The following is a 15,735-nucleotide window of genomic DNA, read 5'->3' on the forward strand; positions in this document are numbered from 1 at the left end:
AGTCAGCCAAAACGCTAAAAATCTTCAATGTTTACTCAAGTTTGGGCTTATAGAAGATAATGTCACAGTTTTTCAATGACCATGAAATTCAGAGTCCGGGTAGTTAGTTAATCAATTGTGGCCCTGAAAAAATTTGAAGGAAAAAAAACTACGAATTTTTAAGAAAATGCTTTTTCCGTGAGATTGACTCTTAAACGCTGACAAACGTCAACAAATAGCGAAAACTATAATTTCTATATGTTTGCTTTGCTCGAAATCGTGCGCATTTACAAGGCCCTAAAGCGTTTTGCTGACTTGCAAGGACCCATCTGTTATAACGATGCCAAAAATAAAGAGATGAATCTCATAGTTTATTAGATATAATCCGTGTAAAGTTTGCTTATCATTTTCGCATAAATTATGACCTAAATTTGGAAACCGCTGAATTTCTCGAATTGGGTCTTTGCGATTTTGGTGAAACTCTGTTCAGCGCAACGCACTAATGCGCACTATGTGTAGCCGCGAGATTTTCACGAAAAAATGCCGGCAACAGCAGATTTTCGACTCAGACCTCAAAGGGGCGTGGCATTATAACCACGTGACATTTACTCCGATCGCCAAAAATTTTATGTTATATTGTAGATTGATCTATATGTTATCCATTCTATGTGTTAGACTTACGATAAAAGTAAAGGCGGGGATACCAGAGAGCTTCAAAGTAGGATGGTACTCCCCCCAAAAAACTGGGTCGAGTCACCTTAAGTCTTTCCCAAAACTTCTTCGACTTGGGTACGTATTTTTCAAAAAAAAGAGTTTTGAGAGCTTCAAAAAGAGACCTTGAACGAGAAATTTTGACCACTGTGGACCGAGATTGGATTTTTTCCTCTTGCCTATCGCTTAATAAAATCCGGCCGAGAGTTATCCATTCATTCAATCATAACAGTTATTCATTTCTCCAGAGCAATCAAACTATACAAGCGTTTCTACAAAATTATTTCAAGGAATTATGGACTCCACAAGTTTTGATCTGTCAATTACAGCTCTTGTTTTGATTTTAGATATTTCCTGTCTCACTCGACTACTACGCAAATCAAGTTGTCATGCAAATCAGTGAACTGACAACACGCGGTTATTTCAGGCCCTGTAGTCATGTAACTGAAACGCTAGGTTTTGTTCAACAAAAAGAAACTGAAAAGCAAGCGAAAACGTCCAAAAAAGTGAAATTATCATAAATCTGTGTCATGCCATTAAATGCATTTACTGCTTGCGATGTTTACATTTTGAAGAGAGTTGCTCGCTCTTCATTGCGGAGCGCAGGTTTTGATAATATTACTGAATGAATAAAAAGTTCTAATAAATACCTTCTGCAGCAATTCTTTAAACGTGAAATTATTTTCAAGGCAGGGGAGTATTTAATAAAAAAATACCATAGGAGACCAGGTATTTATAAGCTTTAATCAACTTCAAATTTATCAGGCTTGTTTCCATTGTAAGCGTTCCCACAGACTGCAGCAAATTTAACAGGCAAGTCCGAGTATTTTAATGGGATAAATTTAATACTCATCAAGTAACAATGGGGATTAAAAAGTCAATCAAGCAACAAAATTCGAAACAAAAGAGACATGCCGCACCTAAATCAAAGTAATTCTGCTCGTGGATTCTTCAGAAGGTAATCGACAAATTTATAGCAAGAACAATAGCCTGAATATATGAATACTTGATGACCCCAAAATTTGGGGTACACACTTAAATCGGCATGAAGTTGTAATGCACAATTCACACAACCCTCCCCTCCGCTGCTCTCCCTGGGACCCTCAGAAGTAAAGTGGTTGGCCCCTAAATGTGTTCAGACCTCTTTCATGAACAGAACCTCTGTGGAACGATTCTCACAAGGGGCCACCTCCAGTAAGCAGTCACTTAATCTTATCTTTTTGGTTCTTTTCTTATGTGAAGTTCGACTGTAGTACAAGCCACCTTATTAGCCACATTAAGAATGGCTCAGCTTGTTTTAAGCATTTTTCTTCCCATATTTCATGCAAAATGAACCTTTACTCAGGGAATACCAACAAAGGCCTGTTAGATGCCCACTAATTTAAAGTACATGTACATGTTTCATTGTAATCAAAGTTATTACTGCGCTTTTCAAAAACATGAGAAAACTCTGAAGTTCAAAAGCCAACTGACGTTTGCATTTTACTCTGCTGTCAACCATCTTGGAGGACTTCTTAGGAAACAAAACTTTACTTAAATAGGTTCAAAAGGTCATGGTTTGTGATCTGTGATTGGTGGATTTTGATATGTTTTGTGCGTTTCTGTGTTTTAAGGTTTTTTTGCTTGTGATCGTAATTATGATTCAATTGTGAAGGCAGCTTTTTTAACATCAGAGTTTCCTGAGTTTGTGAAAAGCACAGTAAAGTGGAATGGTTATGAAGCATGCTATACCTCTCTGTTGCATGTTTTTGTTTGCTTTTTGGACTTGATGGTGCACAACGTTTACATGTAATAATAGCATTCCTATCATTTTGATCTTGTAAACAATAAAAACTTCACAGCAATTTTTTCAGTCACAATTATTTTGTTAACCAAAAAAGGGGTTGCCCCCACCGTCGGGGAGTTACCAACATAATAACCTGCAGCACTGTCGTTTTTCTCTTTGATGAATCTGGCCTTTCATGACCAGTCTCATCGGACAGGGTTGGTTATAAGTCTAGGGAAGAGTACACCTAGAATTATCTTATGATTTAAAACATAGGCTTTATCTGTTAAGCAATATTACCTAAATACAACGTGCTTATAACACCAACATTTTCTGCGAAATAGCCTAAATTTAGGTTGAGCTAATCAAATAAGCTTACCTCACAAATTAATTTTGACGACTTCTGCCTTGCCATAGCCGTGAACATTTAAACCATAAATAAAACCAAGTGTTAAAGAATGAGTTAAAAAGTCGATGGAGATCAAATCCGAGTTCCTTAAGTCCAAATAATGTCACTTTGGGTCCAATTTAACTACAGACGTGTCACACAGCCTGATTTTTCTCTTAGAACCCAGTCCTCCGGCGCGAGAGTCTGGCGCGCGAGCTTCCACAGCACTCGTCTCGCGTTTCACGAGTACTCGTAAAACGCAGTCAAGGGCGTCAGAAAAATAAACAAGAATCGCCAAATAGCCTGTTTTTTTCCAGGCGTTCAGATAGTAGAGCGCAGGAGAAAAATTCACGAAGAAAAAGATGAGGGGAGACAACTTAACTGGCTCCCCACTGACCGCCACCCTCTACTGTCTGAACGCCTAGATGGAACAGGCTATATAGGTGAGCCATAATTGGGGTGGGAGATCGTACGTCAAGTTGATATCTTTTCCAGCAATAAGAAATAACACATCCAAAAGTCCAACTTCCCAGTTGAAACAACGCGTATTGAACTTTTCAAACAATATTTTGACTGCCCAAACCAGCCTTTCAGGTTTATAGATGTTATCAGTAACGTTTACTTTGAAAAACGAAAAAGGTATTACTCCTCCTTTGAAATGACTTCCTAGTTTCGTTTTACAGCAAAAGGGATGTTAAAAACGACAGAAATATGGATAATGTTGTTGTATGACGGCACCGACAGGCATGCATTGTTGGAGAAAAGAAAAAGAAAACGAAAAAATATAGGACTGGACTTTCCTATAGTCTTTGAAAATTGGTTGAACCTTTGAAAATATAAGCATTGAAAATTGGTTGAAGCACAATTGCACACGTGATACGCATTATATTCTGCATTCTGTGTGTGCGTGTTTTTGTATTTTTTGTTGCTGTCATTGTCTGTTTATTTTTCCTTTTTTCAGTGTAGTTGGTTTTCCGTTTCATCGTCAGTTTTTGTTCCGATGCTCCATCTTCTTTTTTTTGCCTTTTACACTCGTGATTTTGTTATACTTATATTTTTGAAACCCCATTCCTTTTTTTTTCACACAAATCAGCCTTCCATCCATACGAAACGGTACGTTCGTCATGTATGGGACATATTGAACCAACTTTACTTCATCTCTGCTTGGTTCTTGTTACTCTGTTACTTTGTCGAAAACAGTGAATCCGCTGGCAGAAAAACCGCTCTCAAGTGTGGTTTAATTTGGGCGCCGTCCACACGAATCCGGAGAAAAAAATTGCGGTTTCAAAAATGTCAAGATTCGTGTGGACAGGGCCGCCATAGGATACACAGTGCATAAACCCGTGCAGCATTTCGCCAGTATGAACTCCCTATAACTTTTTCCGATGGTACTTTTCATTTTTATTTGAGATTCACTGATGGTAATACAGTAAGTGAGATATGGAAGTTTTGACATTTTACACGACGACGCCACGACCCAGCCATTTTTTTCTTTCATTGAAAAACATTTTATCTTCAACGTTCTTAAGAACGAACTGCAGGCTAAACGTCAGTGTACTGTGTCGCATTGTTATGTGCGTTGCCCTCAGCAGGAGCCCGGAGAAGTGGAAGATTGTTCATATGCTTACTGTAAATCAAAGGGGGCCTAGCACAGATACCTGGGGGAGTTCAGATATAACGCACGCCTCAAGTTGGACTGACAGAAATAAACATTTCTTGGCATCCATTAATTTTCTTACTTATTAATCCCCGACCTCTATTTATCGCACACAAGGTTCCATTTAAACGACAAACCTTGAAAAATGACGAGACTTGTTACAGGGAAGCGTAACGCCAGGAAGCCCGGTCAACACACAGCCCAGTCTCTTCACCAAAACTTCAGGTAAAACTCTCAGCAAAATCATGGCATATGATTCGCATGTTGACGAACCATGCAAAAAATTACCCGCATGCTTAGGTCTCCTTATTATTAGGCCTTTTAGTCCCTACCTTAAAAGCCAGAGCCATTTGTCCATATGACTTCATAAATATTTAATTTTGTAAGCAATATTTCGGAATATGTTTATGCTTGATACAACACAACGGTCATCGAGACCGACAGGTGCGCTTATAATTTCTCTATAAAGCGGATCGACTTGACACTATTTTCCTTCTGATTTACAAATACCTGACTGAAAAGGGATTTTTCTAATACCCAAGCTGAAAACGTAACACCTTTGAGCAATAGTCCAGTTTCGACTTTGTAGGTACTTTAAGTAGGGTTATTAAAGTGTATTCGAGTTCGCTATGACCGCTGAATTGAAGAAGTGAAGACACATTGTTTACAGCCTTAGCCTCCATCTGAAGTAATATCTTCACAAATTCCAAAGAGAAAAAGACCTGTTTATTCCTCTGTCTATTGTGTATATTCAAATTTCAAACACTTACTTGACCAGAATTTCTGAATATTTTACTTTACGTCGAGGCTGACCATGTATGAACGTGTCGTTAATGTTCGTGTTCAGCGGTAATTTTCAATTAGAAACTGGACTATTAAGTTAAGCTCCGTCGCTGGGGATGTTTAGTCAGAGATGTAACACAAAAATGTAACACAAAAGTAGAGAATGCTTTCTGTATTCCAGTGAGAGTTTGGCAATAAAAAAACGAGCAGTCAAATGGGCCATTACGGAGATGATCGTGTCGCCCGGGTAAGAATACAGTCAAACCTCCATTAAGCTGCCAGTAATCAAAGTCCCGAAATAATTGTAGAAAAGAATGGGAACTTAAACAACTATTAAGCGGCCGCGGTCACCTTTTAGGTGTCTCAGCGATAGTTCTCCCATTGTTATCACCTCCATTAAGCGGCCATCAAGCGCTTGATACACTTAGTTTGGCTTTATTTCAAGAACGTGATGAAGGAAAATACAGTCCGAAGATAGGAGGTGACGACCAATTGTTGACCAGAAATGCTTCCTCCGTCACGCTTTTGTTTCAAAATGAAGTGATGTTGCTGCTAAAGATTATGCTGATTTATGACGAAGCTCTATTGAGCGGCCAGCCTCCATTAAGCGGCCACTTGCCAGTGCCCGAGGGTGGCCGTTTAATTAAGGTTCAACGGTATTGTTAGAGACCTTACGGCGACGATAACGGGAACGTCCAAAAACATCAGTTTTGACCCTTTTAACCCTAAGATCAAACTTTGAATTCTCATTTGTTTCCCCTACTCATTACTACAGAAGAAATGGGGAGAAGTTAATAATATATCAACCAAATTCATCTTGTGTGATCATGTCCGTAATTCTCATGACCACTCTGTTTTACAAAGCATTGATATTACAAGGAGTTATTTGACGCTGATCACTCTTAGGGCTTAAAGGGTTAATGAGCACACAGCAACAACTTTGCACGTGCATCACGATTGTTTGTAAATTTCATTTTTGTCCCTTCACAACTACAGACGTGACAAGGCCAAATTTTACGTTCACTTGAGAACGGGAATCGGACAAGGCAATAAATTCTAACATCTTTGTCTCAATATCGGGCGCAGTCTCTTCTCTTCAGCTCCAACTTAAATTTTCTTCTTTACGTAACTTAGGGATAATCGCCAAAAAGTTTGAAAGAATGCGAAGTCTGGTTTTTAACGACTTTTTCGTGGACGTCACCATTGTCGGATCGTTAGGTCTCTTTTCACTATGAAGCTTTTCCGTAATAGAGAGGCGTCAATTTTATAAAACTGTATTTATGAGGAGAGTTTCCAGTTAAACACTTGAAGTCTCGATTGCAACTATGAGGAAAATACAGGATATCATTTAAACAACATGAAACAGATTTCTCCCGTGAATATAGTCCTCTATCCTGTAAACAACAGGACTTTATCTCTTGATTCTTTAGTCCTCTCGCTTTCATTCATCACAAAAAGGGGCCAACATCATAAGATAGGTTCTGATCCATTCCAGTCTATGACAGCACTCTTCCACCTGTACGATCAGTAAAAAAAATAAAACACAAGGGTTTAATAGTTTACCACTATCTTAGGACGAGGAGGCAAAATTATAGTGTGCCAATTATTGCATTCTGCGTCATGTTACAAGCTGGTTTTAACAATCCTTGGTCTGTAATCTTACCATGGAAATGACGTCACAATGTTCAAAACTCAAGTGGAACCAAGAGCCGCGGTTTCATTGCAAAGTTTTGAACATTTTGACGTCATTTCTTTTGTCGATAAGAGTGCAGACCATAGAAAATTGTTGTCAATTGGTTTCTTACAATAACATTGCCAGTTTTTGACGTCCATTTGCGTTGAAGTTTCTCGGAAAATCGCGCGCGAGAGAAAGAGAAAAACAAATTGCGCCATCATGACGTTATTTCCATGGTCTGCACTCTGTTCGAACAAACTCTCAACCAATCCGCGCGCGAGAATCCGCTCAGTTAAAAATATCTTTTGACTTGGTGCGTAAAATATTTCTAGCTTTTATTCAGCCCGACACGTCAACAAATACATCAAACACGCCTGTTTGTGCGTCAGTAGAAGAAATCCTAAAACGACTAAACTCTTCGTAACCAAAGAGATTCCAAATACCGCTTTAACGAGGAAGCAATAGGTTTTTGGATAGTAACACCTTAAAAATTTGTCGACAAACTAAGCACCACACGCAAAAACAGTACCATCACGACGTGAAAGTACTGCTTAAAAGGTTTCTTTTGAATGATCACGTCCGTAGAATTTCGTCCACAGACTCAAACGTAACAGCTACATACTAAATTAAAAGAAACATCTGAAAGTATTGCTAAAGAGGCTTCATTTGAATGGTAACACCATAGCGAGGGGTTTCATCCACAGACTTAAAAGTTAGAACTACACAAACTCAAGATATAGAAACATGTGAAAGTACAGTGTAGGGCTGACGAGGTTTAATTTGAATGACTAGACACATTGCCTGAAGGTTGAAAATGAGCCTTGATGACGGGGTACAAAAACGATTAGATGGAGAGCAAGAAACGTACCAGGACGACAAGAAAGACGGACCTTATATTATTTTATTAGGTTTCTTTCCTCCAAGCACAGCATTTCTGTGCCAAGAAGCCAAATTCAAAGCCCTGAAAGGGCCACTTTTCTGACAATGAACTCTGTCACTTGGTCTCACCTTGTTCGTATGCAGTGTTCCAGTGGAGGCACAAGATCAGTGTCCTTGTATTCTGGGCATTCTTTTGTTGTATCTTTATCAAGAGAAAGATGAAATTACTTAAAGGCTACGTCCACACGTATCCGAATATTTTTGAAACCAATTTTTTCGTCCGTTTTAAGTCTTCTGCCGTCCACAATTAAACGGCGTTTTCAGGCACCTAAAACGTACGTTTTGTAAAACGCTTTCATAGTGTTGATTTTTTTTCTTTTCTTTTTTTCTTCTTGTTTTTATTTGCAAAACGCTTTTCTATCTTTATTTCATGAAAAAGGAGGCTTCAATTGAAATGCGATGATGTCATACATATTACAGGGACGCTATCGTAATTACGTCAACAAAAGACATCTCTGAGATTATATTAACCCGAAATGCGTTTTTCCATAATTATTAATGGTACTTAACCAGTGGTTTTATAATTACAATGTTCAGCCAATTTTTTCTAATTAATTTTAATTTTTCCTGACTCAAAAGAACTTCCCTGACTTTTTCATGACCTTGAAGTATCTTTTTTCCTGGCCATTATCTAGCCTGTAACAGCTATGCACCCAAGCAAGGCCATATAAGTTACACTGACATTTTACACGAAGTAATGCATGCTCACCAACTGTCAATCTTAACTCCTCATCCTGCCTTGCCAGACCATCATAGTAATAAAGATCAAACTTCTTCTCTAACCTCCTGTGTATATCAATCAATTAATCGATCGATCAATCAATCAATCAATCAAACAAACAATCAATCGCTAGAGCCTACGTCGACTCCTATATTGCAGTTAGATAGCACAATATACACACATCTAATCCTGCAATCACTATCACTTGAAATTATCGTCATAATGAAAAAACAAGATAAACCAAGTCATTCCACAAATACAAGCTCCGATTCCCTTAAGAGATTGCTTGGTTTTTTTTTTGTATAAACATTGAAGCGGAAGGGGCGAAGAAATCTGCGAGTGTTTCGACCATTATGACTAGGTCTTCCGGCCAGCAAGGACCTCTGGCTTCGGATCCAACGGCTTGGAAACTAAAATTTGATAGCATTTTGTTTTGAATAAGGGTATAGGCATGATTTTCAGTGGAACATGCCTAGCGAGCGTAAAAAACGCATCCAGTCTGAGGATTAATGAGAGAGGGAAAATTTTATATATTTAGGCATGACAAAATTCAAGGGAACATTGGTACTTAGAAATAACATCTCATAGGCATGGAAAAAATGGGTTCATGCCCTCGCAGCCCAAAATTGACCGAGCTAAACTTAGGTCCCAGATCTCTCGCCGGGTTGATAATTCATTCCCAGTTTTTGCTCCTCTGGTTTGGCATGCCGGGCATGCCGATGGTGAAGCCATTTGGTTTGGCATGCCCGGCATGCCAGGCAAGAAATTGACATGCCCAGCGAGAATGATTTTGATGTTCGCTTCAGCATCGTATCCTGAGAATCACATATAATCGCCAAATATATCTTAGGGAGCTTGAAGTTACAGGTTTCATGCCTGGCAATAAATGCATAACAAAAAAAGTCATGTTTGTCACAATGTGTGTCACGGGATCGACTGGCAAAACTGAAGACAGAAGCCTGGATTTATAAATAAAAAGCACAACAAAACAACATTATTCATGCATAAAATAGAATACTTAACTTGCAATCAAAGATTAATCCTTTTATTTCAAACCGATACTGACATTTCTAGGTCCAGATTTAAATTTGATCGCGGAAAAGCGTCTTAAACAATAAGATAACAAATCTTCTCAGTATAAACTTATCCATGCTTAAGTTTTATCGCGTCGGAATGTTTCCCGGTCAACAGCATTAAAAGACTGGTGAAAATTAAGCTTACCAGGTCGTTCAAGTCAGTACGAGAGTACGACGTTAATACTGCAAAGACGTTCAGATTTGGTGAATTTGGACTGCCTTCTCAGAGAGATTTTGCTTAGTTTTTCAGTACGCTTCTTGTCGGCTATGCGAATCTCGCAAACTGTTTTACTCCTTGCTGACGATAGTCCTTTGAGCAACGTCATCTGTGTCATCCGAAGATACCCCGAGCACGCACGAAATCGGCCGAATTTCCGCAGAAGTGTTTTCGGATGACGATGAATCTAGTTTGATGTAGCGTGGCAGTTGTGGCGTCACGATGTCGTCATGTGTCTTCGCACTTGTTTGTCTTTTTTTTCTGCGGTGCATAGTTGAGATGTTGGTGAATGCTGGACAAGAAATGGATTCTGCGAGAGACTGTAAGTACAAATTTAGTATTAATTTCGTAAAGAAAAAGCCTGAATATCGAACAAATCCCGTAAATTAGCCTTTTGGCATTCAGTTTATCTTGCTGTTGAGCATGCCTAAGAACTCCGGCATAAGTGGTTGTCAACTCGTTCACTTCGGATTGTTTCTGTTTGTATGTCTTGTAATCTTCTTCTGCTGCTAAGAAGACTAGCTAGAGAAAACTTCAAAAATATAGAAACCAAAGCTAAAAAAAGTCAGATCTAATTTTATAGCTCGAGTATAATTATTTTTGGCACCTACGGTCATATTTTTTCACTGTAATGGTAAAGTTACTTATTTTTGCTGCATAGTTTGACTGTTGTTTGAAAGACAATCAAACGGATATTACAATCACTTTTGGAGACAAAATAAAATATCCGTAAATCAACTGCCAAAATCAGATTTGGATTTCGCTTTAAAAAAATGAACATGCTGCAGGTGTCAATGCAAAGTTGTAAACAACTCAATATAAGCAGTCTGTGAATGTGCGTTTAGGTCCACAAAACTAATTTTTCTTTTGGACATCTCATCCAAGCAAAGTCTTAAGGCTTACATTGCTTGTCTACGAGTGTACTACAAAATGCTTTGCTACAGTAAGCCTCTGAGAGGCGATTCTGTTAAATTTATAGGACACTAAAATGCAAATAATTCTAAGCTTAAACAACCTGGCTGGGTCCGACTTTTGAATTACAAAATGTTCACGTTTACCCGCTCTACTTTGAATGAACATGGTTTTTGAAATGATTTTGTACTATTTTAACCCGAAAATTATGACTGGGTTATAAAGCTTTTAAAACGGACGAAAACTAAGCTAATAAACAAATTCAATGTAAAAAACTAAGATTTAGTCCCGTTTTCAGCTTTGCTTTGTGGGCCGAAAATTTTACCTTTACGCAAAAACAAAAGCAAACAATGAGGCTTTTATTCGACATTTTTCTGAGAATTTTATCTGATCAATTTAATGTCACTAGCGTTGTTTTCGTACAGGAATTTTCCTAATTATATGAGCTTTTAATTTAATAATTTTGATACTCTATAAACTTCTCATTTGATAGCTTCACTTTTTTATACACCGATTGAGAAACAAATTCGCTCTCGTTAAATCCTATTTTATGACCTATTTATACGAAACATACGAAATGATGTAACCGGACAGGCTTTAACCTTTGGTCCTAATTTACTTTTTCTTCGCAAGCCCTAATCAGCTGACGGGCCATGAGAGAATAAAAAGATGCGAAAAAGTTTTCGCAGAGTTTCCTTTACATATTCCGGCTTTATATGGGTCTACACCTCACCTGCTTAAAAATGAAACTGTTGTTCAATTAAGTGTCAGTCAAACTCGGTATAATCTTGACATGCAAATCCAAATGCACAGGTTTATTTCGAAGTAGAAGAGCGTGTAAACATCATCGAACAATGCAATGTAAATTGGCTAATGTGAAACCACGTTTCTTTCACTTTATTTACCATGCATTTATCTCAATTGCATACTCTTGTGAAATTAGCCTCAGACAATTAGTTTCGACCTTTAACAGACTCAACAAGCCAGCATGAAAATATGTTAAGAGAAGCTGAGCTCTACATGTTCTATTTCTTTTTTTCATATTGCCCTTGCATGTGTTAACATTCCATTTCTTTTTTGTTACAGGTAACTTCCAGACATGACGAGGAGATAATTACTTTTCTAGAGAGCAATTCTTTGATACTGTCAGTTATTACTGACTTACTTTGAGTTAAAAACAAAGAACACAGACACTGGTAATGACACAAAAACATTAATCCCTGGCAAGCCTACAAAACACGAAAGAGGAACTCAGACTCCTTATCAAAATGTGAAACAAGATAAAAACAGCTTTTCTGACGTAGGGAAAATTGCGTTAGAGAGATTTGTAATTGCAACGTTATATTTAAGCACATTGCATTGTCAAACATCATAATTTACTGAATAATGAACAGTGATTTTGGGGCTTAGCTCAGTTTGTAATGAACTTTGAAAGATATTCTATAACCTTGTATTTTTAAAAGCTTTCATGGAACATAGATGCATTTTATTATACAATGAAAATAGTCTCTGTCTCTCTTTTTACTGATTTCAGTCAATTCCATTTTATTCGCAATGTGAAATGGGAATCCTATTAAAGACCCATTAAAAGGGGTGAGGAGTTTTTACAATCCCCCAACAGGTCATCTCCACGATGACGCTGTTTTATTACTACGGCAGAATCCCTCAGGGTTTTTCTTTCTTGTGAAAATTATAGCTTTTGTCATTTAAACTTCGCTGGGACAACCAAATCTATGAAAATGAAAGGAACAGCAATGACGTCATCGTGTAACCGTTCATCAAAAGATAAGGACTGTGATCTGTTTAGTTTTTTTTTTTTAGCCAGGCTTAAAATCTCTGTAGATTCAAGGAATTATAACCTGTGCGTTGAGAGCATGCCAGAGACCGATTTTGGCATGCCCGGCATGACCCAGATTATGGCACGCCCGGTATGCCAGAGAATTTGGCATGCCGGGCATGCCAGAAAATTTGGCATGCCCGGCATGCCGGAGATTTTGCTGGGTATGAATTACTTATTACTAGAACCTAGGCTTCTCGCGGCCTGGGTGAGAAGGTCACGGAACCTCAAATTATGCTTACAGGGCATGCGAAATTCTGTTGCATGCCAATTTCAATGCAAAACCACTCTGGGGCCACCCCCTCTATTACCAGTGAGCAAATCATTGACGATAGGCATGGGAAAAATCCTTGCATGCTAACCAACATTGAAAACGTAGCAGAAATGTCCTCAGTTGCTGAGTCATGCCCTAGGGGAGGTTTTAAAATACAGAATTTCCTGACATGGATGAGGGAATTTTCAGTAAACAGCATGCGATCATGCCGGCTAGGACGTATTGCGTCCGTATTGCCCCTTTTTACAGCTAGCTAGGCTCATTTTTAGGTTCCATGGCCTGAAATGACGAAAAATTCATGCCCTAAATGTAAAAAGTCCAAAAACGTCCTCGAAATTTTAGTTTCCAAGCCGTTGATCCGTAGTTCGGGGTTCAAGCCCTGCCATCGCGTTCATTCCTGAACGTTATCTCTCCTCACTCAGGTGTATTAACGGAACCCGGCGACATACTGCTAGCGGTAACCCTGCGATAGCCTACATGCAGACATTTCCTTTCCTAGCGGGGTAGATGGCGGGGAAGAAAGCATTACACCCAGGTTTCTCATACTAAAGAGACTGGGAGAAACCTCGGTCGTGTGGGCATCATGGCTTGCTAAGCTTAGTATAGCGTCTAACAAGAGTACTCTGGTGCCCAAAGGTTGGGCCACCTACCCGTCCCCTATGTAACAATTTTGCCCTTAGTGAGAAATAAAAGTTAACGTCGACTTAGGGGAGGGGTAGGTGGTTAGTAATCCAGAAACCTCAATACCAAAACGTTACCTCTGAGTTTGCACGCTTTGATCCGATCATTATACGTTTCTGGGAGACTGCCCACCTACCCCTCCCCTAAGCCAACATTTTGCCCTAGGTGAGAAGTAAGTGTTAATGTTGGCTTAGGGGAGGGGTAGGTGGACAGTTTCCCACTCCTTCATACAGTTGGTGTCCGACCAACATTATTTGCTTGTAAACTGATCGCTGATAGAAACTATTTTCTAACCCTTCGGCAAAGCACTACAAGTGACCAGAACGTAGCATCTCTTTTACAACATCAGTGTTTTTAATCAAACTAAAGGAATTAGTCTCCTCATTACCACATAACAGGCTTTTAGTGAAAACATCAAAGAATACAAGTATTTAGAAAGAATAAAAACAGGCTAAAGATAAGTTCAAATGCCGTAAATTGGCTAGTATCAATGGCCGTTTTCACACTAGAGACGAATTATCCGTTTGAGACGGATAATCCATCAAAATCCGTCAAAATTGACGGAAATACAGATGGATAAAGTCAGGCAGATTATACATCCAAAATCCGTTCCATATTCAAATTAAGACGTATTATCCAACGGATAACCCGTCTCAGACGGATAATCCGTCTCTACTGTGAATACATCCATTTACTAGTGACTATAAGCTTACCAGTCGTGCAAGAGATTTCTGTCGATAGAAAACAAGACACTGAAGTGACTCTCGCTGCATATCACCCAAATAGGATAATTGGGAGTCTTGTAATTCACACCAACCTGTAACAAATGTTAAGATGAAGTCTGTCAGTACATTGTAGATACGCTTGTTTTTTGGCCATCTAAGCTGAAGAAGAAACAGAAAACAAATTGCTGTGATAAACATAAATGCGTTTATCTTTCTTTATGTTTATCACCGCAGTTTGCTTTTTGTTTCTTTTGTCAGTACAACTGTAGCATGCAGAACGGGCCCCTTTTTTTTTTCGCGTTTTTCGGACAAGCACCAAGAAGGCGTGGAGGCGATCGGAGAAACAAGCGCGGCGGGGAAAAACGGGACGCCCGCTTCGCGCTTGTCTGAAAAACGTGTAGCGCCTGTTTTGCCGGCTAGCACAACTGGTCCTTTGCACCTTCCAGTTAAACCTTAAGCCTGATTTCCTTATAATAATCTGGATTGTTTTAGTCGCCTCTATTTTCTACTTGGGAAGTTGCAATCCAAAATGTGTGAGCCGGCCTATCTACAGAGGTTGGTTCTGTCCAGAGGATTGAATGCTCGCGATTGGATCGCCACAATTGTTTGGATAATTCTACATCGCATCACGGGTATATTTCCATACGATCGTCTAAACATATATAGAGACCACCCAGACGATTATTTAAAAAGCAAGTTTAATCATTGAAGACAATGTACAGCAGAGACCACGCACGTCCCAACTGAAACTAGCAAAAGGAATGAGGACCTCGAAAACCATATCGTTTCCACGGCTTATAACTATAACGCTTTGTCTGGGAGTGCGCTGCTGGAGGGGGCGGGGGAACGGGGAGACGAGCCACAGGTTCTCCCAGAAAATGAACTTTCAACTTCTCAAATGGACATCGCATACGCGAAAAAACTTAGTAACAAATCAAACAAAGACGTCAAAAGTTCGCGAAGACAGAAAATTTTTGGCCGATATCTGCTGGATTTGCCAATACAAAAAGCTCTACATTACAAGTTTTAGTGGCAGGGTTTCTTAGAGTGGACGTAAGCCACGTGTAATCAAACGCAAAAAGAAAGGGACTGCCAAGTCATCACCTATTGGAATACTTAAACACGAAATCTAACAGTCTGTTCATTTTTAACGCTGCCGGACTATAAAGGACGGGAGCTCGGCCCTAAGATTTGCCTCGATGTATTAAAAAAGAACAACAAGTTCTGTTCCATTAAAACTCTCTTAACCTTGGTACAAAGGAGGAAGACGAAGCAGCCTTGGAGGTGTGTAGAAAGATAAAAGGGTGTTTAACCAGCGACGTTTTTGAGGGACGTACGTCAACCGGAAGTGGACTTTTTGTACTCCTGAGCCGTGATTTTTAACACATTTCTGGG

General features: G+C 39.1%; 1 protein-coding gene and 1 long non-coding RNA gene across 2 annotated transcripts in view; one reads left to right on the top strand and one right to left on the bottom strand.

Annotated features, from left to right (window-relative positions):
• Positions 1–6,663: 6,663 nt before the first annotated feature.
• LOC140945226 (probable ubiquitin carboxyl-terminal hydrolase MINDY-4) overlaps positions 6,664–15,735 on the bottom strand; it is a 26,648-nt gene continuing 17,576 nt past the window's right edge. The window contains exons 18-21 of the mRNA XM_073394277.1: positions 14,329–14,432; positions 8,607–8,683; positions 7,967–8,039; positions 6,664–6,799 (exon numbers count right to left, since the gene is read on the bottom strand). Coding sequence (XP_073250378.1) covers positions 6,751–6,799; positions 7,967–8,039; positions 8,607–8,683; positions 14,329–14,432 — 303 coding nt within the window. The 3' untranslated portion in view covers positions 6,664–6,750. The remainder of the gene's footprint in view (positions 6,800–7,966; positions 8,040–8,606; positions 8,684–14,328; positions 14,433–15,735) is intronic.
• On the top strand, positions 10,122–12,326 carry LOC140946549 (uncharacterized). Its single transcript, XR_012166855.1, has 2 exons — positions 10,122–10,233; positions 11,910–12,326. It is a non-coding gene; the product is annotated as an uncharacterized lncRNA (long non-coding RNA).

This window comes from Porites lutea, chromosome 8, assembly GCF_958299795.1.
Source record: "Porites lutea chromosome 8, jaPorLute2.1, whole genome shotgun sequence".
Classification (NCBI taxonomy): domain Eukaryota; kingdom Metazoa; phylum Cnidaria; class Anthozoa; order Scleractinia; family Poritidae; genus Porites; species Porites lutea.